The sequence below is a fragment of the Saccostrea echinata genome, unplaced genomic scaffold, assembly GCF_033153115.1.
Source record: "Saccostrea echinata isolate AGI-Se365-2 ecotype Australia unplaced genomic scaffold, CSIRO_AGI_Sech_v1 ptg000059l, whole genome shotgun sequence".
NCBI classification, from domain to species: domain Eukaryota; kingdom Metazoa; phylum Mollusca; class Bivalvia; order Ostreida; family Ostreidae; genus Saccostrea; species Saccostrea echinata.
The window spans coordinates 1,716,663-1,740,648 of NW_026889808.1; the positions used below are offsets into that span (position 1 = coordinate 1,716,663).

General features: G+C 34.2%; 2 protein-coding genes across 2 annotated transcripts; both read right to left on the reverse strand.

Annotated features, from left to right (window-relative positions):
• Nucleotides 1-1,147: 1,147 nt before the first annotated feature.
• On the reverse strand, nt 1,148-6,581 carry LOC133174766 (uncharacterized). The gene is made up of 5 exons (XM_061309861.1): nt 6,306-6,581; nt 6,075-6,188; nt 5,291-5,372; nt 2,591-2,890; nt 1,148-1,636 (listed from the first exon to the last, which is right to left on the reverse strand). The coding sequence occupies exons 1-5, from the start codon at nt 6,543-6,545 to the stop codon at nt 1,434-1,436; spliced, it is 939 nt and encodes a 312-aa protein (XP_061165845.1). The 5' UTR covers nt 6,546-6,581; the 3' UTR covers nt 1,148-1,433.
• Nucleotides 6,575-22,345, reverse strand: LOC133174799 (uncharacterized). The gene is made up of 7 exons (XM_061309897.1): nt 22,315-22,345; nt 17,307-17,548; nt 14,009-14,828; nt 13,794-13,913; nt 11,130-11,315; nt 7,444-8,700; nt 6,575-6,585 (listed from the first exon to the last, which is right to left on the reverse strand). The coding sequence occupies exons 1-7, from the start codon at nt 22,343-22,345 to the stop codon at nt 6,575-6,577; spliced, it is 2,667 nt and encodes an 888-aa protein (XP_061165881.1).
• Nucleotides 22,346-23,986: the final 1,641 nt, after the last annotated feature.

Below are 23,986 nucleotides of genomic sequence, written 5' to 3' on the forward strand. Positions count from 1 at the left end.
ACATGCTAAGAAAAATTGGATTGAAATTTTGTTGCCTTGATTGTAGTCAAATGGGGGCAATTTCAAAATATGGACAATTTTTTGTGGTTTTACACACAATTATATGCCAAATTGATATCTTATAAAAAACTATTCGGTGAAATATTTTGTTTACATATCTTTTTTGCAATAAAGGCCATAAAATTACAAAGTTGTGTTAATATGAGGGAAACTAAAGTATTTCTTTTTGGTTGCATTTCAATGACCAATAGAATTTAAAAAAAAATTAATCTACTGCACGCATATTTTAATTTATCAACAGAATTGGTAAAATAAGATTTTCAAGGAGAAAGACTACATGCTTCTTTTTTTTCTTTTTCTTTTTTTTTTTTTGCATTTTTTAAACACAAAAATTAAAATAAAATAAGATAAACTTATGAATATCTACTTAAAAATTCACAATATCTCATAATAATTTTTTTTTTACTAAGTTGTTTTCTTTAATCATGTTAATCAAAATGTTTCATTAAAACAAAATTTTGAGCTTTTAACACACACAGTCAACACACACAAATAGCGATATATTTTAGCACAATTAAACATAATTTTTACTGTGACGTTATTGTATTAAATTATGACGGCAATCAAGGCTACTGTGAAGCATCTGAAACGAAGTTGTGTGAAAATGTATGTGCAGACCAACTAGATTGGGACTCGGTAATTGGATCCTTGCATCCCATTAACATGCAAATCTTCAACAACTGCACAAAGATTCAGGATGATGCAATAATTCCTCTACATTCATCATATCTTAAAAAATATCAAGTATATCCTCATATTATAAACATGCATGAAGAAAAGAGTTCAAAGACTTTTTAAAACCCTTTTTATCTCTCTGATTCACTCTCATTTTTCATGAAAATAATAAAGGAGCCTGACAAAAAGTATGTGAACATGTTTATAAAGGTAGATCTGTACAAGGTAAAAAAGACTATTCAACCAATTACGTAGATGTGTTCATGAGCTATTTAATTCTATAGTCCTCTTGCATAAAAGTAACAAGATCCTCACATCTTTAAAAATGGTGCTGATGTATTTCACAAAATTTTAAAGTCACATGATGTAAAAAGGGAAACATTTTCAAAATTTTAAACAGTTTAATGGACAAAAAACAGAGACAAAAACAATTTAATCTCATGTGCCCAGAGATAATACAAGCTGTTTCCCCCCTTAGTTAATCCTTTTAAAGACATTACAAATTTGTAGCACATGTTTTATATTGGAAATAATTTGGTCATGAGAAATTCAAGTGGTTAAATGAAAATCTGATGCTGACTGTGCTTTATATGGATTAAAAATCAACAGAAGACAATGGACAAATGTTGATCAGGAAATGTAACTTCACTAAATAATTCTAAAACATAATGAATCCTGCAAAAGACTTCATTTGTAGTCTATCTCTTTTTTTGGACTTTTCCTAAAATGATGTTGTTCATTTTGGATCTTATTACCGCTTCTGACTGGCTATGTAATGTTTTATATTTTGACTGTGCATATCGGATTGCTTTGGTGGACACATTCATTTTTTTCTTAATCTGTATCCCAAATGCTTCCATCAGTTCTTCTTCCTCTTCATCTGTCCATCTTCTTTTACAACCTAAAATCAGAAAGAATGTGGCCATAAATGCATAGCAAATAAACTGCATGCTTTTTATCTGGGTATAGCTTGGAACTAAATTGGTTATGAATACGAGACTCAAGTGCATCACAATGGCACATGGCAAGCCAGAAATGAATGTGCATAGAATAAAATCATGTCAACCTTTTTATATAGATTTAAATGATTTATCTATTTCTAATGTTTGATGTTGATCTCCTATGCTGTAGTTATTTACTAGAAAAAAACAGTACATCATTCATGACAGAAGTTGAAATGCCACTGCCTCATAAAACCTAAGGTAGGATTATGTTATATCATCTTAATTTGACTTAATGATATACCTGTATTAAGCTGCAATAGTCCTAATCAAATTGAGAAAATTATAAACATTTTCAGGTCACTAGGAATTATGATTATTTCTGACATCACCATAATACTAGAGAACCTCATAGACTCATTACAAACATTCAAAGTAATCATTGAACAAAAGGCCCATGGACCACAAGAAAGTTTTCACATAAGTATCATCTTCTCTGGCTTAGTGGTTATTGAGATTTTTCAAATTTTAAATGACACAACCCAATTTTTACTATTTCTTCACTATCTCCCCTTAGAAGATGAAGTGACACTTTAATTTGAACAAACATGAATCTCCTTCATCCAGGGATACTCTGTGTTCAGTCTGAAATTGTCCAGTGGTTCTGAATAAGAAGATGACACTATTAAAAGTTTACAAATGACAACCATAACAACAAAGATGTCAAACAATGGACACATTTTTATCAGATAAGCTCATTTGAGTCTCTGGCTCAGGTGAGCTAAATTTTTCTTTATTTGATATATTTCATCCATAATAACAAGGATCAAAAACCACTTTAAAGTAACATTTTTTTAAATTTTGTTTTAAAGTGATATACTATTGCAAATTCTTGAAACCAAGGACTTATTTACCTTTTGATCTAATATACTGTGGCTGTTCACTATCTGAATTTGAGGACTGTTCATGATCTGAACAAGATGGTTTATCTGCTGTGGAACTAGATGCCAGATCTACTGTGGAACTAGATGCCTGATCTACTGTGGAACTAGATGTCTGATCTGCTTTGGAACTAGATGCCTGATCTACTGTGGAACTAGATGCCTGAGCTTCTGTGGAACTAGATGCCTGAGCTACTGTGGAACTAGATTGATACTCCTTCCCCGCCAATTCATAATCCAGATCACCTTCCTTTGGTAAAGGTTCAGGAAGTTCTGTGAATTAAAGAAAACGTCTAATTTTACATATTACATGTATTATGCATTATATCATATATTGCAAAGACAGATACAGTGGAAACTGAAAAATCAAATTGTCTTGGAAGTATCGATAGTTCATTTTTATAGTCCTTTTTTTTTTTATGTTGCCTATGTCAGAGGACTACCTTTATTAATTGAGTCTCACAGAGTGCAAAATGTGAACATGGCTTGAATATGCATAGAAAGTAGAACCATAAAATTCCTAAATAAGACAATTGTGAAATACTTTGGTTTGCAACCAACATTTCCAAAGATGCATCGACTGGTCATTTGATGGCCCCAGGCCACACAGTGTGCAAGATAAGACCTTGACCATGTTGATTCTGACAATGCATAGTCATACAATTCCAAATTGAGGCCAGTGATCTAATTCTAGTTGCGAAAAATCTTCCCCAAAATATGCATCTTGGAGACCTTGTCAAACAGCATTAAAATTCCTGAAATACTTTCTGAAACTAATTAAACTTCTTATCATGTGTGAATTTATGACATAACATTGGTACTTACTTGTAAATAAGCAAGGGTATCCCAGCAATTTTTGTGTGCATCTTAAATTTTTGGAAGTTTTTAAAATACTTAGCGGATGCACATAAAACTGCATCTCCATAGCCTGTTGTCAAGTAAATGGATATTTAAAAAAATGCACTCTCTTATATTGGTAATGTGAGGGGAAAAAATTAAGCTTAAAGTACATACTTCTTTATATCAAAGCCATTCAGCTCACAAAAAAATTTACATATGAAAAATTCATCACATTTAAAAAAGCACAAAATATCTATTCCATAAGCAACAAGTCCAGAACATCCAAATTTAAATCAGAACAAAAGGAGCATGCTTCAGAAAATTGAAAATTGTCATTGAAGGCAAGGAAACCAAATGCAAACTCATCTGCCATGTTTTGTATCATATCTGGGAAGATTTTTGGATGATTAAATATGGCTGATAACTTCCTTCCTGCACATGTGCAAAACAGATTTTAAAAATTATTGGGTCAAAAAAGTATATATTAAATTAAACATACAAATACCAAACTATAGGGTTGATTTCAATGTAAACTTCAAATGATTAGAAATCTTGTATGTATATATATGACTGTATCTTTCACACACTCAAAAAAATAAGATCTTTCAAAACAAAGGAACCTTCTCATTACTACAATCTTTTCTTTTGTGTCCAACATTTTTTTTTTCTAATGGAGCAAATCTTAAACAAATGACTGGACTTATGTGTAGATTGAACTTAACTTGTATAAGGAAAGGTCTGTTTGGATTTTTTAACCAGTACATAAAACCATATTGAAGAAAAATTTCAAACTAAAATGGAACCAATAGTTTTCTAGTTATGAGCCGGACATGATTTTTCCATATTTGGCCATAGCAACTTAATTTAAAGTCAGAGGGACCTACTTTTAATGTGCAACACACCTTCTACCCAAGAAGAATCAGCTGCCAAAGTTTGGTAATTCTAGGCCTAATAGTATTTAAGTTATGAGCCATACACAAAAAAGCTAAGAGACGGATGGACAGACGGACATGAACACCATAACTTAATACGTCCCAGCTTAAGACGGGCGTATAAAAATAACCTTATTTATCTTTTTCTAAAATGTATATCATCACCGCCAAATTTAACTCCACTCAACCCTAATGTAGATCATATTTTTTTTTATATAACAATTTCTGGCCAGTTGGTTTCGAAACAACTGCCATTTTAAACAATACACTCGTAATCAGTAAAGTTTATTTAACAATAAATGTTTTACACACCTTTTTAATTACCTGGTATCACTTATATACATCAGTGTGACACTAATTACACTTGGGATGATTTGTTTAAGTAAACAGAGACATGTGCTTGGAATGCATTGTCAACACAATATCGCTACATGCTTGGGGTTACAGAAAAAAAGAATTAGGGACATTGCTTTTAATCTATCCCAATCAAATAACAATTAAAATACAAACTAAACTTAAATACATGTAAATAAAGCTTATATGTAAACTGAATTTGCCAAGAAAATTTAAAGTTGTATCCTACTTTCGTTTTTGAAATGATACGAATATTTTAACTTTTTAAACTTTTTCTTTGAATTAGTTGTGCTGTGAAAATAAGAGATACATCCATATTTGCATTTTGGGGGTGCGTTTTATCTATAGTAAATGCGTTTTTCCCAGGATTTTCCCCCCAACTTTGGGGGTGCATCTCTTCCTCAACTCTTTAGAACACAAAAATACCCCCATACCTCCCTTCCCCCATACAAAAAATAGGGATCCATCCCTCGTAGATTATTTTCACTGGAATTGCCCTTAGTAAATAAAGACAAGAAGGCATGAAAAAAATTTACAAAATAATTACCTTCCAGCTGTATGTCTTTCATTTTCTTTCCTGCCCATTCATTGACTTGACCATTCTCCACAGCATAAAGCATCCTAGCAACCTAAAACATTTAAAGATACATGTATTTTATAAAGACCTTGCAAGAGATTTGTTAATGGCCTAGCATTACTTATCAGCACAGGCAAAATAGATGCTCTATTAATTACAACTAGAGTATGATTAATTATTGCATACTAGCCACCACTTTTTTTGATCTTTAAATTTCATAATCTTCTAGGATTGATAAAGCTTTTGCTCTGGAGGAGAAAATTTTCCTGTTTGGAAGTTTGACCTAAAATGACTATTATATACAGTTTTTCTTTTTGGCACCCTTTTATTTTCGCCCATTCATACCTATAAACAATTTTGCCCCTTTAAATTTGCCCAAAGAGAGTTGTATTAAAGAGATAATGCCATCTTCTTTCAATTCGACCATTTAAAATTCACCTACTTGTGATGAGGGTGAAAGGGGCAAAAATTTCCCTGTATACAGTACCATTTTCACCTGTTGTAATACTGGTATGTAAAAACATGACTAGGATACCTATTACACAATAATAGGTATATATGTTGCACAGGTTTTCATTTTCCTGTGCAGGGGAGCATTATAATTCTACCACCTGAGTGAACTCTCCTTTGTTGGTAAAATGCTAAGAGATTTACACTCTAGTACATGGTGAAAATTTAGATAGCATGGTCATCTTATGACATACAAATATGCACATGAGCTCTTAAAATGTTGTCACAACTAAAACATTCTTACCTTGGATAGCTCAAGCACTGATGATGACAACTGATAGTATTCCTTGTTTGTTTTTACATCATGTCCAAGATGTTTAGCGAGTAGTTTTAGTTCTCCCTGTGTCATATCCAATATCTATTGAAAAATCATTGTAATTAAATAAATCATCAATTTACCTAACTTTTTAAACTGGAAAAAGCAAGAAAAAAGACAAATAATATTTGACGAGAACACCAAGTGCTATGTACTTACTTGGGATACAGTTGCAATGTATTTTCTCAATGATGTTGATGTAATATTTTCTGGATTTTTTAAACCTTCACATTTTCCCAACAACTCCTTCATTGCTGTTGTCCCAGATAATGGTGTATTGGAATTCAGTCTAGCAAACATATATTTGTTTGTTGGGCTAACTCCAACAGCAGATCTGAGTCTTGTGAGAACTTCTAATGCTCTTTTTGAATCAGGGGTCAAAAGAATATATGCCTTCATATTTTTTTTTGATTTCCCAAAACCTTCGACTAAATCCATCCTACAAGAATAGAAAGATTTTTAATAACCTATGTGCAAAAAATAAAATAAAATTCTGTGCACAATTGTTATCTGCTTTGGCTACTCCTTACAAATATAACAAGTACACTGTAGACAAAGTCAGATGTTGCTTACATTTTACAATCTAAAAGCATAAGATATAAATGGATGAATAAACTAGAAATATGTCCAAAGGACATGAATGCCCGCCGCGGGTATAAGTAATGCAACATGATAATTTGTATTAGTGTATGACGTTTGATGAGAATATCTTGAATAGTTTCTTCAAAATTGAAATTGAAATCTAAAAAAAAATGGATATAGATGATAAATGATAACCAAATTTTGTACAAGTGCATAAGCTTAAATAAAAATATCTTAAAGGGTTTCTTAAAAACTAAGCAAAATGCAAATTTAAAGAAAAGTGATGTCAAAGTCACAGGAAAGTTCAAAGTCAAAAGTTTTTGATGCAATTGAATAGCTCTCACTAATATTTATCAGCAAATTAAGTTTGATAAAATTATTTTGAATGGTTTCTTTAAAATTGTGTTAAATGCAAATTTAAGAAAAGTGATGTCAAGGTAAAAGGAAAGATCAAGGTCAAAAATGTTGATGCAGTTGAACAGCTCTCTTATAAAAATCTATAAACCATAAAAAATATCCCATAAGTACTATAAACACTTATGGAGGCATATGGAAACTCACTTGTATCCTTTTTGTGTGCATTTTTGTCTTTCTTTCATAATAATGTATATGTGTAAAATTGATTTACCAATTAGATTGTGACCTTAAGTTTGTGCTGCGATAAATTCAAGAATTCAATTTTTTTTTTTAAATTTTATCAGATTTTTCCCCCTACCTTTTTGCAAAGTTTTTTCCATATCTGTCAGAGACTCTTCAAATTCCTCAGTTGAAGTCCATTTTGGATGTTTCTGAAAGTACTCCACAGGTAAATCTTCCACTTCTGCAGCCCTCCGTTTGTTGAATAGTATCAAACGGCACATTGTGGCCTTGGCAAGCCGATTCCATGCTAAATGTAATTGATCTTGATTACTTTCCAAAATTTGCTCAGATTCGTTCATTTCGAAGATGAGGAAATCCCTGAATTTTACCAAGTCGCTTGTGTTAGGTATCTTGGAAGGGTTGTTTAAATTGGCCACTCTGTTTCTTTTCCTTGACGGTGCATTGACTCTAAAACCCCATTCAGAATCGAAGAGATGCTTGAAGTTTTTTGATGTATCCAACATTGTCTCGTCATTTTTCCTTACTGCATAGCCATTCTTTACCATTACACAATGACCTATAAGATGGCCCACTCTTGGGCCAAGAGATGGCACCTCAGAGGACAGGTCATTTGCATACTTCACAATTTTATCAAAATGATCTGGGGACAGTAGCTTATTCAATGATGGTAGTGGTATGTCTTTACGGGCCATAATTACTAAACGTGCAAGGATTCTGCAATTTGAACTCACTCTATGCATGTCATTTTTTTTCTGAATTCTTCCTTCTCCCAAAGCTTGAACTTGAATTGAAGCAAAGTTTTTAATTATAAGATCCTTCTTAATGATTTCTTTTTCTTCTCCATCATTCATTCTCTCTAACAAATGCATAACATTACTTTCATTTTCATCAAACAGTGAACCATATAGTAATGTTCTTCCTTTCCTAACAAAAGACTTTCCCAACTTTTCATCCTCATCACCATCTTCATTGTTTTTAACCGAGGCTAATTTGCAAATTTTGGCATGGTGCCACAATAAATTCTTCAGGAAGAAACCCTTACAAAACTCACAAGGGAGATATTCATCAGGTGAATGATTTGATGAATCTGGACTTTCTCGTCTTGCTGTTATAAAAAGACCACCGTTTTTCAAAACTTCGATATTATGTTTATAGTTTCCCTCATTGATCAATTCCAGGAACAGCATTCCTCTCTTCTCTGACTTTTTTGGCAGCATCTGAATTTCCATTATTTTCAGTTCATTCTTATGGCTAAGCAAATGTCTGGATATTTTAGAATGTATTTCCTTACCGCAGAAAGTACAGAAGTTAATCTTGTCATATCTTTTTTTGCACCCAGGCTTTGGCAATGCTTTGAGATGCAGATGAATTACTACAAAGCAATTGTAAATCTTATTGTACCTATTTTCTGTGGGAAAATTATCTTCAGCCTACATATTTTGACTTCAACTACAAGATCTGTGATGCATGTGCCTTGTCAATATACATATTTCAAACCTTTTAAAACAAAGTACCAAGCAAGTCAAACTGATATACAAGAAAAATAGAAATGAACTTGCCAGAATGGCTTTGGGTCAAGGTTATGACAAATCCATAAGTAAAAAAGTTTTCTTACGAAGTATGAAATTCAAATGATACTCCATTTAAATGATTAAGCCCAGGCAAAAATGTACTTTTTCTGCCAGTGACCTTAAACTTGCAGGAATGGCCTTGGGTCGAGATCAAGAGGCACCTCATGTCATAAACAATCTTTGTACTAAGAATGGGCTTCCAAAGATTCCCCCATCAAAAGTTATAGCTGTACAAGATTGAACAGACAAACATAGCAGGTGACTAATTGATCTTCCATGGTGCCTTAAAATTTTAATAGGCACCTAAAATTTCTCTGTAAGTCACCAAATTGGCGACCATTTTTAAATTGACTTGGTGATCATCAAATTACTGAACTATAAAAATTTTCAACATTTTTTTTTTATAAAGAGCAGAAGAGAAGTATTGAAGTTAGCAATGGACATGTCTTCATATATTGACCAATATATGTTTTTAAATTGGCGCCTCGGAAAAATTTGCCTGGCAACTGCAATGGCAACTAAATTTTTTAATAAGGAGCCACCTGGCGCCTAAATTTTTTTGGTCACTTAGAACCCTGTATAAGGACAAGGTGATTTCTTTATACCCCTCTTCTAACAATATTTTGGGAAGGTTTAATAAATTGTTGTTTTCATACATTTAGAGTACATTAAGCCTGTTGTGTAATTATTAGTGATGGGACATCGGTTAATTTTCATAATCGATCATCGGTTGGAATCGGTTACTGCTTCCGATGCGATTTTACCAATTATAATCGGATTTCATATTTTTGTATACAAAAAGCAGACTATTACAATTATTTCATATTATTTCTTTAACATGAATATATAATATATTATTTTCTTTGTTGTTTTGCTTCTTTTACACTTTCTAGGCCTAAAAAAATTATGTTTGTTTGTTTTCTGTAATATTCCAAAAAATCAAGGGTCGGTAGGTCCCCGAATTTTTTTTTTGCTTATGAATAATGGGGTCAAACATCTTGGGACTGAATTATCCAGGTGTCATATTTACAGTGGACACCAAACATGGCTGCCTAGCGGCAGAAAACGAACTTCAAAAAGTTGTAGGGGGAATTGATTACTCTTTATATTTAAGGTAAATGTTGACTAAGTTGCATATTTTATATCTCAAATAAAAGGTACAATTAATATTTTTTGAATAAAAAGAATCAGCTGATTGATCAAACCAAAGAGGAAACACAGATTTGGCAGAAAAAAATCCACTCGGGGTTAAAATGAATGGGTCGTTACAGTAAACAAACATAATTTTTTTAGGCCCTATATATGCACCATTTGGTTCTTAATCACCTCTGCTTCATGCTAGTTGGCTAGTATCAGATGCAGACGCCCTTTTCTTTCATTAAGAAGAAATAAATTTTAAACCAGAAATGGATAATTCCGGAATGTATTGTATTAGAAGTATGTTTCCGATGATCGATTATGAAAAATTATAATCGATCATGGGAATTGGTAGCATTTTTTCGTCGACAATCGATGTTTTCTGATTATCGGTACAACACTAGTCATTATGTTGTTATTAAACAGCATTAATGGACAGCTTGGGTATCAAACATAATTTTGACAAAATTTTAAGACTTCAAAATAAAAATTATGACTTAAAAGTCTGTTCTCACTTTATGGTCTTTGGGTCAGATGTTGATTTCCTTTACAATGTATACACCGTGTATGGTGTTTCATTAAAAGTAAAAAGCAATCGTTTTCTACAGCCCGTAACATTTTTACTATCAAAATGTGATGTCACTTCCGTTTAATCCATTGATTGAATTTCATTTTCATTTTAATTTTAATTGTAGTGTGAAATAGATATTTCCTATTTCAGGTCATAGATACACTCAAGGTTAAAGTATACATATTATGATCAAATAGATAAAATATTTTGTTATATGGTAAATAGAATATTTTACACTCAATTTACTGTTAGAAATACTATTTTTTTCCTGTCTACTAATTTTTTTTATAACTGGCAACCAATTTAAAATTAAAGGGACAAGTTGTTAGAACTTCATAGTTGTCACATAAGATGACGAGTAGTCTTTGAAGTTTTCTTTTCTCACCCAGCACATGCTGCACCAGTCCCACATTCAGATATCATAAGATTCATTTTAAAATGATAATGGCAACATATGTGTGTTGAACCACAATGCTTAGGTTAGCATATGAAATATTTTGAGATAGAAAGATAAGACAGTACCTTCACTTGATGTTTTTTCATTTATTTGAACACTGTCCTTAGATTGGCCTTCACTTGGCAATTCTTCATTTATCTGCACACTTTCCTTGGAATGAACTACTGACTTGGAACCATTTGTAAAATGGCTCCTCCCCTTGGACACCTCTAGTTTAAGTTTCTTTTTACTCCTTAATGAAGGCTTTTTACCTAGAATCACATATTAAATACATTGATTTCTTGAAAAAGATTGTTAACCACACCACAAATACAACAAGAGGCCCATGGGCCACATCGCTCACCTGAGCACATTGCCTAGGCAAAAGTACAAATCAGTTCAGTATTGAAAAGATTACGGGGGGGGGGGGGGGGGGGCCTGAATTTTAAACTACCGGTACCTTCCATGTCAATTTAACAAATGGCTTTGTTGTACTTGAAAAGATTTTAGAAAAATTTTTCCATATATTCCTTTGTAAAAATTTGATCCCCCATTGTGGCTCCTCCCTATCCCAGGGGTCATCATTTGAACAAACTTGAATCTACAATATGAATAAACATAGTTTTTCTGTTCTTGAGAAGAAATATTTTTTCTATATGTTCTTAAGTAAAACTTTCAATCCCCCATTGGGCCCCACCCTACCCCTGCAAAGGCGGATCCAGGGCAGGCACGCCGGGCGTGCGCCCCCCGTTTGAATTTTTTTTATGTAGAACTTATATGTCCATTATCCTAAAATCAAGGAAAAAACATCTCTTCTTTGTAAGAATTCGTCAGCTTCGCGAACCCCCAGCAGGGCCTTGCTCTAGACCCACTGGGGGCTTCAATGCAGCCCCTAGACCCAATGCCTCTACTTCCCCCCCCCCACCCCGAAATTCCTGGATACACCACTGCTCTGGGTCATCATTTGAACAAAATTGAATTTACACTACCTGAAGATGCTTCCTTATCAAATTGACTAAACATGATTTTCAGTTCTTGATAAGAAGATATTTTCCTATATGTTCCTATGTAAAATTTTCAATCCCCCATTGGGCCCCACCCAACCCTTGGGGGTCATCATTTGAACAAAATTGAGTTTACACTATACCTTAGGGTGCTTCCATATCAAATGACTTATCATGGCTTTGCAGTTCTTCGTGAGAAGATATTTTCATATATATTTCTATTTAAGACTTTGATCCTCCATTGTGGCCTCACCCTACCCCCCAGGGGTCATGATTTGAACAAAATAGAATCTACACTACCTGAGGATGTTTCCACATAAATATGACCAATCAGGGCTTTGCTGTTCTTGAGAAGAAGATTTTGAAAATTTTTTCCTTTATATTTCTATGTAAGACTCTGATCCTCCATTGTGGCCCCACCCTACCCTGGGGGTCATAATTTGAATAAATTTGAATATACACTACCTGAAGATGCTTCCATATAAATATGACCAATCAGGGCTTTCCTGTTCCTGAGAAGAAGGTTTTTTTAATTGATTTTTCCTAAATATTTCAATGTAAAACTTTGATAGTCCATTGTGGCCCCACCCTACCCCCAGGGGTCATGATTTGAACAAATTTGAATCTACACTACCTGAGGATGCTTCCATATAAATATAACTCATCATGGCTTTGCTGTTCTTGAGAAGATTTTTAAAGATTTTTCCTTTAAAATTCTATGTAAAACTTTGATCCTCCATTGTGGCCCCGCCCTACCCCCGGGGGTCATGATTTGAACAAGCTTGAATCTACACTTCCTGAGGATGCTTCCAAATGAGTTTCATCTTTCCTGTCCCTGTGGTTCTTGAGAAGATTTTTTTTCACAAATTCTCTATTATCTCCCCTTGAAAGAGGGCGTGGCCTTTCATTTGAACAAACTTGATCCTCCATTGTGGCCCACCCTACCCCCAGGGATCATGATTTGAACAAGCTTGAATGTACATTATTTGAAGATGCTTCCATATAAATATGACTCATCATGGCTTTGCTGTTCTCGAGAAGAAGATTTCTAAAGATTTTTCCTATACATTTCTATGTAAAACTTTGATCCTCCATTGTGGCCCCACCCTACCCCCGGGGGTCATGATTTGAACAAATTTGAATCTACACTACCTGAGGATGTTTCCATATAAATATAACTCGTCATGGCTTTGCTGTTCTTGAGAAGAAGATTTTTCAAGGTTTTTCCTATATATTGCTATGTAAAACTTTGATCCTCCATTGTGGCCCCGCCCCATCCCCGGGGGTCATGATTTGAACAAACTTGAATCTACACTTCCTGAGGATGCTTCCACATGAGTTTCATCTTTCCTGGCCCTGTGGTTCTTGAGAAGATTTTTAAAAGATGCTATTAATTTTTCACAAATTCTCTATTATCTCCCCTTGAAAGAGGGCGTGGCCCTTCATTTGAACAAACTTGAATCCCGTTCACCCATGGATGCTCTGTGCTAAGTTTGGTTGAAATTGGCCCAGTGGTTCTGGAGAAGAAGATGAAATTGTGAAAAGTTTACGATGACAACAACAACAACGACAACGACGGACAACGGACAAATTTTGATCGGAAAAGCTCACTTGAGCCTTCGGCTCAGGTGAGCTAAAAACTGAAACATTTTATAAAACATGGATGGATAAAAGTTGCAATTGAATCTGGTCTTAGTTACTGTACAGCTATCATGCTTAAATTTCATTATGTACACTTGAGCTTACATTTGACAAATTCCTCATTCTCTGGGTACAGAACAGAGTCTGAAGAGCTAGAATCATAGGCTTCGGAATCTGGAACGTATGACTTATCATCATCATCATCACTTGGATACATTTCAATATCTAAAAAAAAATATGTGACTGTTGTAGGACAAAACAAAACCCTAAAAAATATTGAAAAACATCACTGGGATGAAAAGCAAAAGAAATGCTTAGACCCCTTTTCGGTGTGGTGTCTCCAGGACCTATGCAATTATTATAGTTCATCATTACTAAGCTGTTGTCATTCCTCTTAACAATGAGTATTGATTCTAAGCTATGGGGTACACAAAGGTCACTTGAAGTCTTCGGTCCACTGCTGTTGCTCTCAGGTGTGCTGTCTAGTTCTGTCTTTATTGTTTCTAGTTCCTCCCTGTTTATCTCCCTTGTGTCACTTGGTAACACAGAATCCAGGGAATCAGAGTAATTATCAACAGATTCCTGTTTTACTTCTGTAATCATGTGGGAGGGATTATCTCCCCCTGACTCAACAGATTCTTGTTTTACTTCTGTAATCATGTGGGAGGGATTATCTCCCCCTGACTCAACAGGTTCTTGTTTTACTTCTGTAATCATGTAGGAGGGATTATCTCCCCCTGACTCTACAGGTTCTTGTTTTACTTCTGTAATCATGTGGGAGGGATTATCTCCCCCTGACTCAACAGGTTCTTGTTTTACTTCTGTAATCATGTAGGAGGGATTATCTCCCCCTGACTCTACAAGTTCTTGTTTTACTTCTGTAATCATGTGGGAGGGATTATCTCCCCTTGACTCTACAGGTTCTTGTTTTACTTCTGTAATCATGTGGGAGGGATTATCTCCCCCTGACTCTACAGGTTCTTGTTTTACTTCTGTAATCATGTAGGAAGGATTATCTCCCCCTGACTCATCAGATTTTCTGGCTGTAGTATGGATTGTGCTGCTCTCGGAATGAGTGGTGGATTCAGAGTTTTGCGGGGTGTAATCCTCAGAGTTTAGTTCCTGTTTTATATCCATTTCCTACAATATAAGAATTTGAAATAGTGTGCACTAATTACGGTAATTTATCATGTAAATTAATTAAAATTTGTAAATAATAACGGGTATCTAGAAATATATTCATAGGGCATGAATACCCAACGCAAGAATTATTTATAATGCAACATGACAATTTATTTTAGTGTATGAAGTTTGACAAAAAATATCTTGTATATTTTCTTTTAAACATAAATTTTACAAAATGAAAAGTAAACTTGAAGGTCATTGGGATTTAAAAGAAAAAAATGCCACAGTTCATAAATTCCTGCCAAATTAATAATTTTAATTATGCATCAGTGCATAAACTTTATATTGAGATTTCTTTGAAACTGAGCTCGAGCTACATGCAACTATCAAAAAAACTAGGTCTAGGTCAAAGGGAAGGTTTAGTTCAAAAACTTTTGATGCAGTTTAACAGTCTACACCAAAATGCAACAGCATATGAAGTTTGATAACAAGAGACCCATGGGCCACATTGCTCGCCTGAGTAACTTTGGCCATGCTGTTCTTTACCAGATTTCCCCCCTTGTAATACCTATTGTGGAGCCGCCCTACCCCAGGGGGTCCTGATTTGAACAATTACAATCTACATTTTCCCATGATGCTTCCACATAAGTTTCAGCTTTTCTGGTTCACTGGTTCTTGAGAAGAAGATTTTTAAAGATTTTTCCTATATATTTCAATGTAAAACTTGGATTCCCTATTGTGGCCCCGCCCTACCCCCGGGGGTCATGATTTGAACAATTTACAATCTACACTACTTGAGGATGCTTCCACATAAGTTTCAGCTTTTCTGGTTCAGTGGTGAAGATTTTTTAAAAAATTTTCCTATACATTTCAATGTAAAACTTGGATTCACTATTGTGGCCCTGCCCTACCCCCAGAGGTCATGATTTGAACAAATTACAATCTACACTACCCCAGAATGCTTCCACATAAGTTTCAGCTTTTCTGGTTCAGTGGTTCTTGAGAAGAAGATTTTCAAAGATTTTTCCTATATATTTCAATGTAAAACTTGGATTCCCTATTGTGGCCCCGCCCTAACCCCGGGGGTCCTGATTTAAACAATTTACAATCTACACTACCCCAGGGTGCACATAAGTTTCAGCTTTTCTGGTTCACTGGTTCTTGAGAAGAAGATTTTCAAAGATTTTTCCTATATATTTCAATGTAAAACTTGGATTCCTATTGTGGCCCCGCCCTACCCCCGGGGGTCATGATTTGAACAATTTACAATCGACACTACCCCAGAATGCTTCCACATAAGTTTCAGCTTTTCTGGTTCACTGGTTCTTGAGAAGAAGATTTTCAAAGATTTTTCCTATATATTTCAATGTAAAACTTGGATTCCCTATTGTGGCCCCGCCCTACCCCCGGGGGTCATGATTTGAACAATTTACAATCTACACTACCCAAGGATGTTTCCACATAAGTTTCAGCTTTTCTGATCCTGAGGTTCTTGAGAAGAAGATTTTTAAAGATTTTTCCTATATATTTCAATGTAAAACTTGGATTCCCTATTGTGGCCCCGCCCCACCCCCGGGGGTCATGATTTGAACAATTTACAATCTACATTATCCCAGGATGCTTCCACATAAGTTTCAGCTTTTTTGGCCCAGTGATTCTTGAGAAGAAGATTTTTTAATGACCCCACCCTATTTTTGTCTTTTCTTGATTATCTCCCCTTGTAACGGGATTTGGCCCTTTATTTTAACAAATTAAACTTTCCTTTGCCCAAGGATACTAGGTACTAAGTTTGGTTGAAATTGGTCCAGTGGTTCTTGAGAAGAAGTTGAAAATGATAAAAGTTTACAGACGGACGGACGGACAGACGGACAGACAACAGACAACAGGTGATCAGAAAAGCTCACTTGAGCTTTCAGCTCAGGTGAGCTAAAAATATCTCGATACCGGTCAGAAAAACTGTCAGAAATAAAATCACAAAACACATTATATCACTGAGCATGAATTTACAACATCAAATTGTTTGTTTTGCTTTATATTTTATTGATTACTAGTTTTTTGGTTTGATGATGTGATCAAGCGATTGACTTGCGTGATAATTTGCATAAGCACTGAATCCTTTCATGCATAAAATTATAACACAAACCAATCCCTTGATCAACATCATAAAACCAAAAATATCTGACATTTACACAATTTCGTAAATTGACTTGCTCAACCCTAGCCCTGCCAAATTCTCTTTCCCTCACTCCTGCTTAGCACCTGGTTTTATTTAACCACACCTACTGATGAACTAAAAGCATTGTGAAGAAATCAAGGCTTTTTTATCATTTGTAGTTTTATCAAGGACGAAGAAGTTTTAAATGTAAATTATTTTTAGATAAAGAAATTTTTGAAAAGTTTTTATGATATGTCTGAAACACTGTTGCGATACCTAAATCATGAAATTCTACCAAAAATAAGACAGAGAATGTGTTAACTATACCTAACACTAACCACTTCATCTTCAGGGTCAAGGTCACTGCTGGAATCTTCATCAACAGACTCATCATCAGCTATAGACTCTGTTCCATAATCAACTGTCAAAAACAAATTTACATTGAGAGAAAGAGATGAGACATACATTACAGCATCAATAGACTCTGTCCCATGATAATCAACTGTCAAAAACAAATTTACATTGAGAGAAAGAGATGAGACATATATTACAGCATCAATAGACTCTGCCTCATCATCAACTGTCAAAAACAAATTTACAGTAAGAGAAAGAGATGAGACATATATTACAGCATCAATAGGCTCTGCCCCATCATCAACTGTCAAAAAAAATTTTACAGTGAGAGAAAAAGATGTGACGTATATTACAGCATCAATAAAGTGTTCAAAGAAATGTCACTACGGGGTACCCCAAGTGACAAAATATCACTTATATTCCATTAATAATTTTCAGTACCTCACTGTTGAAAATGTTATAAAGAGTAAAATCACTGTTGGAGCTGAAACGAATACCAACTAGAAATATGTCCATAGGACATGAATGCCCCGCCGAGGGTACATTAGTAATGCATCATGAAAATTTGTATTAGCGTATGAAATTTGATGAGAGTATCGTGAGTAGTTTCTTTAAAATTGAAATCTAAAATGTTGGATATAGATGATAAATTCTCACAAAATTATGTATAAGTGCGTAAGCGTAGATTTTCCTCTATAAATTCAAAACTCGTCGTTTAAAAAATTTTCAAAAAATTATCAAGAACATTTTGATCATCAGTTACAAGAAGTAATAATTTTTTTCAAAATTAAACGACAGATTTTTTCATAAAAAAATATTTCATTTGAAAATCACGCATTTTTCAATGCAAAAATGAACCATAGTTTTTCAGTTTAAATTCTTCAAAATCGTTTTTCTCGAAGTGTACCTCTACAAATTCACTTTGTTTGTGTGTTTAATAGTTAAACGAACGATTCAGCAAATTTTGACAGCTAGGCTAACCTTAAATATTTTAAAATAAGGGATTTTATAGTTAGTTTGTTGATTTTTTTTTGTACTCTTGATCAGCCAAAGGGGGGTAACTTTAGGAACTTCCTGTCCAAATTCGGCTCGAACGATTTTGCCCAAAATGTACATACACATAGTAGATATGGTCATGTATAAGATATACAAAAATAGCGAAAATTAAACGACAGGAAATTTTTGGGGTAGGTGTGTTGTACATCCTTAAATCATTATGGGTTCTTTAAAACTAAGCAAAATGCAAATTCAAGAAAAGTGAGGTCAATGTCACAGGAAAGTTCAAGTTCAAACTTTTTTGATGCAGTTGAATAGTTCTCACAAATACGTATCCGCATATTAAGTTTGATAAAAATATTTTGAATGATTTATTTTAAACTGAGCTAAACACTAATCTGAAATAAATAAAGTTAAGGTCAAAGGAAAGGTCAAAGTCAAAAAATGTTGATGCAGTTGGAAAGCTTCCATCAGTATGTATTAGCATATGAAGTTTGATAAAAATATTATAAATAATTTCTTTAAAACTGAGTTAAACACAAATTGATAAAAGTGATGTTAAGGTCAAATGAAAGGTCAAGGTCAAAAATATTGAGGCATTTGAATAGCTTACATCAGTATGTATCAGCATATGAAGTTTGAAACTAATTTAAGAAAAGTAAGGTCAAGATCAAAGGAAAGGTTAAGGTCAAAAAATGTTGATGCAGTTGAATAGCTCTTATCAGCATGTATCAGCATATGAAGTTTGATAAAAATATTATGAATGGTTTCTTCAAAACTGAGCTAAACACTAATTTAAGAAAAGTGAGGTCAAGGTCAAAGAAAAGGTCAAGGTCAAAAAATGTTGATGCAGTTGAATAGCTCAAATCAGTATGTATCAACATATGAAGTTTGATTACACTATCTTGAATGGTATCTTTAAAACTGAGCTAAACACTAATTTAGGAAATGTGAGGTCAAGGTCAAAGGAAAGGTCAAGGTCAAAGGAAAGGTAAAAAATGTTCATGCAGTTTCATAGCTCTCATCAATATCGATCAGCATATGAAGTTTGATGAAAATATCTTGGACAGTTTCTTTGAAACTGGGCTTTGAACTGAGCTAAATGCAAAGTGTGGCAGGAGGACAGACGGAAAGATGGAAGGACGGAAGACGGATATAACAAACACTATATGCCCAGGCCATATTCATGGCAGGGCATAAAAATCAATATTCGAATATTTGTGACAACTATTCTATTCATATTCGAACATTCGTCAATAAAATATTAAAAGTATATTTTTCTTAATGTTATAATATACCTTTACCATTTGAAGACCATCAGTAATTTTGTATGACTAGAATAATATCTCACCTTATATAACTAGATCTCACTTATTGACCTGGATAGACCTTTTTTTAATGATGCAAGATTAGAAATTTGCCCATATTGTGGTAGAAAAATGTGTATTTTTCTGTGTTTACTGAACCTTCTTAACATGCTACAATTTATAAAATTCTAACTATGGTAAATACAGAAAAATCATCTCAGAATGACACATGTTGTAGAAAAGCGAAAGTCCATGTGCGCTATTGGGTATCCACGTTACACATCACTGAACATGTTACTAAAATGGAACCTGTTTCCAGATATCAGTTTTTTAAATAAACATGTTTTTAAAAAATTTAGTAAAACAAAAATAGATTTTGGGATTATTTCTTTCTTAAAGAAAACATATAAAAAGTAGTCATTTGCATAATTAGTGAAACCCATGTTAGAAAAACGCATGAAAATCACGAAGGCCTTGCATACAATTGGTGATGAAACTGGTAGGCCTGGATAAAACTCCATATGAAAATAAAATACCCTGAGTGTATTAAAATGGATTTACACTAGAAAAAAATTATTTGCATATTTGTTAAAATGTCTAATCATATTTCTGGTACTTTCTAATGGTAATTTAATCCCAAGAGTGAGTCAACAGTTCAGTGGAATCTGATCTTTTCGATAAAGTAGCGTTAAATCCTTATTAACAATATAATTCAATCTACAAAGAAAACATTTAAGTATAAGACATGTGACTGAATATTCGAATGCTGAATTTTTAGCTCTTCTGAGCCAAAGGCTCAAAGAGCTAATGCTATGGCCATTTGTGTGGTGTGCGGTTTGCGTTTGAGAATACGGGCCATAACTCAAGAACCCATTGGCCAATTATTGTCAAATTTGCCACAGGGTGTCCTTGGCCCAAGGGCTCCCGTTTTTACTAAAACTAGGGTTGTGATCCTTAAACAAGGGGAGATAATTAGGAAAATAGAAACAAAAGTACTGGTTGCTAAAAAATCTTCTTCTCAAGAACCACTGGGCAGATTATCACCAACCTTATACAAAAAGATGAGGATATTTTGTAGATTAAAATTTGCACGGGGATTTACCCTGGGGCAAAGGGTGTGGTCTCAAGGTCACTTCAAAGTTGACCAAAAATTACATTTTATTAAAATGTTGATATTTTGCTTACTATAAGGACTAGGATCATCATATCTTGTCAGTATATGCATCTAAGGACCTCATATCATGTTGACTCAAAAGTAGGTCACAGTGACCTACTTTTTTTTAAATTTTGCAGCTATTCTTTTCAAAATGATTTAGAGGCATATTTTGAACAATTTAAGGCCTATGATCATCAAACTTTGTCAGTTGATGTATCTTGGGTCCTCGGAGTACTTCAACTAAAAGTAGGTCACCTTGACCTACTTTTTGAATTTTATGTCTAATCTTTTTCAAAACAATTAAGGTCATTAATTCGAATACTGAAATGTTTAGAATCATTAAATCTTGTAAGATGATGCATCTTGGGGCCATAAAGCATATTTATTAAAAAGTAGGTCACAGTGACCTATTTTTGAAAATTTATGGCTTTAATTAAATATTTCAGGTACTAATTGGTCACCATGACCTACTTCTGAAAATTTAAGGCTTTAATTAAATATTTCGGGTACTAATTGGCTTAGAATCATCAAACTTTGTCAGTTGATGCATCTTGGGTCCTCTTAGTAGGTCAACTGAAAACTAGGTAACCATGACCTACTTTTCAATTTATATGACTATAATTTAATATTTCGAGTACTAATTGGCTTAGAACCATCAAACTTTGTCAGTTGATGCATCCTGGGTCTTCGTGGTAAGCTAACTGAAAAGTAGGTCACCTTGACCTACTTTTGAAAATTTATGGCTTTAATTAAACATTTCAGGAACTAATTAGCTTAGAATCATCAAACTTTGTCAGTTGATGCATCTTGGGTCCTCAAAGTATGTCATCTGAAAAGTAGGTCACTGTGACCTACTTTTAAAATTTTATGGTAATGATCAAAAATATTTTAGATATTAATTGGCTTAGAGTCATCAAACTTTGTCAGTTGATGCATCTTGGGTCCTTAGAGAATGACAAGTGACAAGTAGGTCACCATGACCAACTCTCAAGTACTAATTGGTTTCAGCTCTAATCGCTGTTCAGGTATTACAAATTGAAGATGCAGGGGTGTGCAATTACAAACTTTAGTTACTAACCCGTCAGGTTAGTGGCAGTAACAAAGTTACTAGCCCGAGGTTGCCAGTCACTAGCCCATTAACTACCGAAAACAATACATGTATAAGTATAACAAAAAGGTAAAAAAAGAACATTTAAGTTGAAATAAATAAAACAAATAATGGTTTGTGCTTTGTTATTGACAGGTACTTCTCCCTATTTTTATCGACTATAATTGTCACTGAAACAAATGGCGATAGCAACTCACAATACATATAGGTTAAAACGAATTAAAGATTATGATTTAACAACAAAGTTAATTTGTACATCAATGCAGTCGATGTAAATATATGTAAAATTTCGTTTAAGATATACTAGCCCGACAGGCTAACGCAGTATAGATTTATGATAGCCCGACCTCTAAAATTGGTAGCCCTGGGCTTCGGGCGATGGTAATTGCACACCCATGAGATGGATACATGTACTTTACATTTACCTTCTAACTGAAGTGAGACACCATTGCTCATTTCTTCAGAGTCCAATGATGGATCATTAACTGTTGAAATAGAAAAGAAAGAATTTAAAGAACTTCTTCAAGAAAGATTATTCCTTTACTCCTTCAATACAATTTCTCTGTAGGATATACATGTACACATACATGTCAATCACAAAATACAATATCCCTAGAGGGCCTCCCTATAGCTAGAGGACTTTACATACAGGACAATTTAAAGACAGATTTCTTGGTGGGTAATTTCCTGAAAATATTTTAATTTTGATTTTAAAGGGTCTTTTCTACTTGATTTCTATTTTGTTTAACTCCAAGTTGACCCTCTTTTGCTGAAAATATCACAGATTGAATCTTTTTCTTTAAACTATTTTTACATTTTACAAGCGGACATAGCAAATCATCATTTTGTAAAAACACTTACCCTCTGTCTTAACACTTTCAAAGTAAAAAAAATTAATGAAGCTAACACATGTCTGCTTAAAACCTTCTTTGAAAACCAAAGGTATAGTCTCCTAATCTGTTAAGAGATTGTATAGAGCAAAGCAGACTGAAAGTCTCTGATTCACAAAGCTGCCTTAGATTGTTTGGGGACTTGCATTTGAATTTAATGCGGACTTGCACTTAGAACTTGATGGGGACTTCTGCTTAGAACTTGTTGGAGACTTATGCTTAGAACTTGATGGGGACTTGCACTTAGAACTTGATGGGGACCAACATTTAGAACTTGATGTGGACTTCCTCTTAAAACTTGATGGGGATTTACACTTAGAATTAGATGGGGACTTATGCTTAGAACTTGATGGAGACTTATGCTTAGAACTTGATGGGGACTTATGCTCAGAACTTGATGGAGACTTATGCTTAGAACTTGATCGAGACTTATGCTTAGAACTTGATGGAGACCTATGCTTAGAACTTGATGGGGACTTAAGCTTCAAATTTGATGGGGACTTACACTTAGAACTTGATGGAAACTTACACTTTGAACTTGATATGAATATGCTTAGAACTTGATAGGGACTTATGCTTAAAATTTGATGGGGACTTGTACTTAGAACTTGATGAGGACTTGCACTAAAATAGAACTTGATGGGGACTTGCACTTAGAACTTGATACTTAGAATTTGATGGGGACTTACACTAAGCACTTGATGGGGACTTGCACTTAGAACTTGATGGGGACTTACACTCAGAACTTGATGGGGACTTACACTTAGAACTTGTTGGGGACTTACACTTAGAACTTGATTGGAACTTACACTTAGAACTTGATTGGGACTTACACCGAGAACCTGATGGGGACTTACACTTAGAACTTGATGGGGACTTACACTTAGAACTTGTTGGGGACTTACACTTAGAACTTGATGGGGACACACTTAGAACTTGATGGAGACTCCCACTTAAAACTTGATTGAGACTTATGCTTAGAACTTGATGGGGACTTACACTAAGAACTTGATGGGGACTTACACTTAGAACTTGATGGGGACTTACACTTAGAACTTGTTGGGGACTTACACTTAGAACTTGATGGAGACTTATGCCAAGAAATTGATGGGGACTTACCCTTAGAAATTGAGAACTTGCCATGTTGTCCTTCCAGCCCCTCATGGGCAGCTGTCTGTTCATTCTGACTTCTATAAAAGACACATAC

Coding starts and splice junctions, on each gene's coding strand:
- LOC133174766 (XM_061309861.1), bottom strand. CDS start 6,545: ATGAAGGCATATATTCTTTTGACCCCTGATTCAAAAAGAGCATTAGAA. Junction 2,891..5,290: donor GAAAGACATACAGCTGGAAG/GTAATTATTTTG, acceptor TTTAATTCACAG/AACTTCCTGAACCTTTACCA. Junction 1,637..2,590: donor ACAGTATATTAGATCAAAAG/GTAAATAAGTCC, acceptor TTCTGATTTTAG/GTTGTAAAAGAAGATGGACA.
- LOC133174799 (XM_061309897.1), bottom strand. CDS start 22,345: ATGAGCAATGGTGTCTCACTTCAGTTAGAAG. Junction 13,914..14,008: donor AGACACCACACCGAAAAGGG/GTCTAAGCATTT, acceptor ATTTTTTTTTAG/ATATTGAAATGTATCCAAGT. Junction 11,316..13,793: donor GAATGAGGAATTTGTCAAAT/GTAAGCTCAAGT, acceptor ATGTGATTCTAG/GTAAAAAGCCTTCATTAAGG.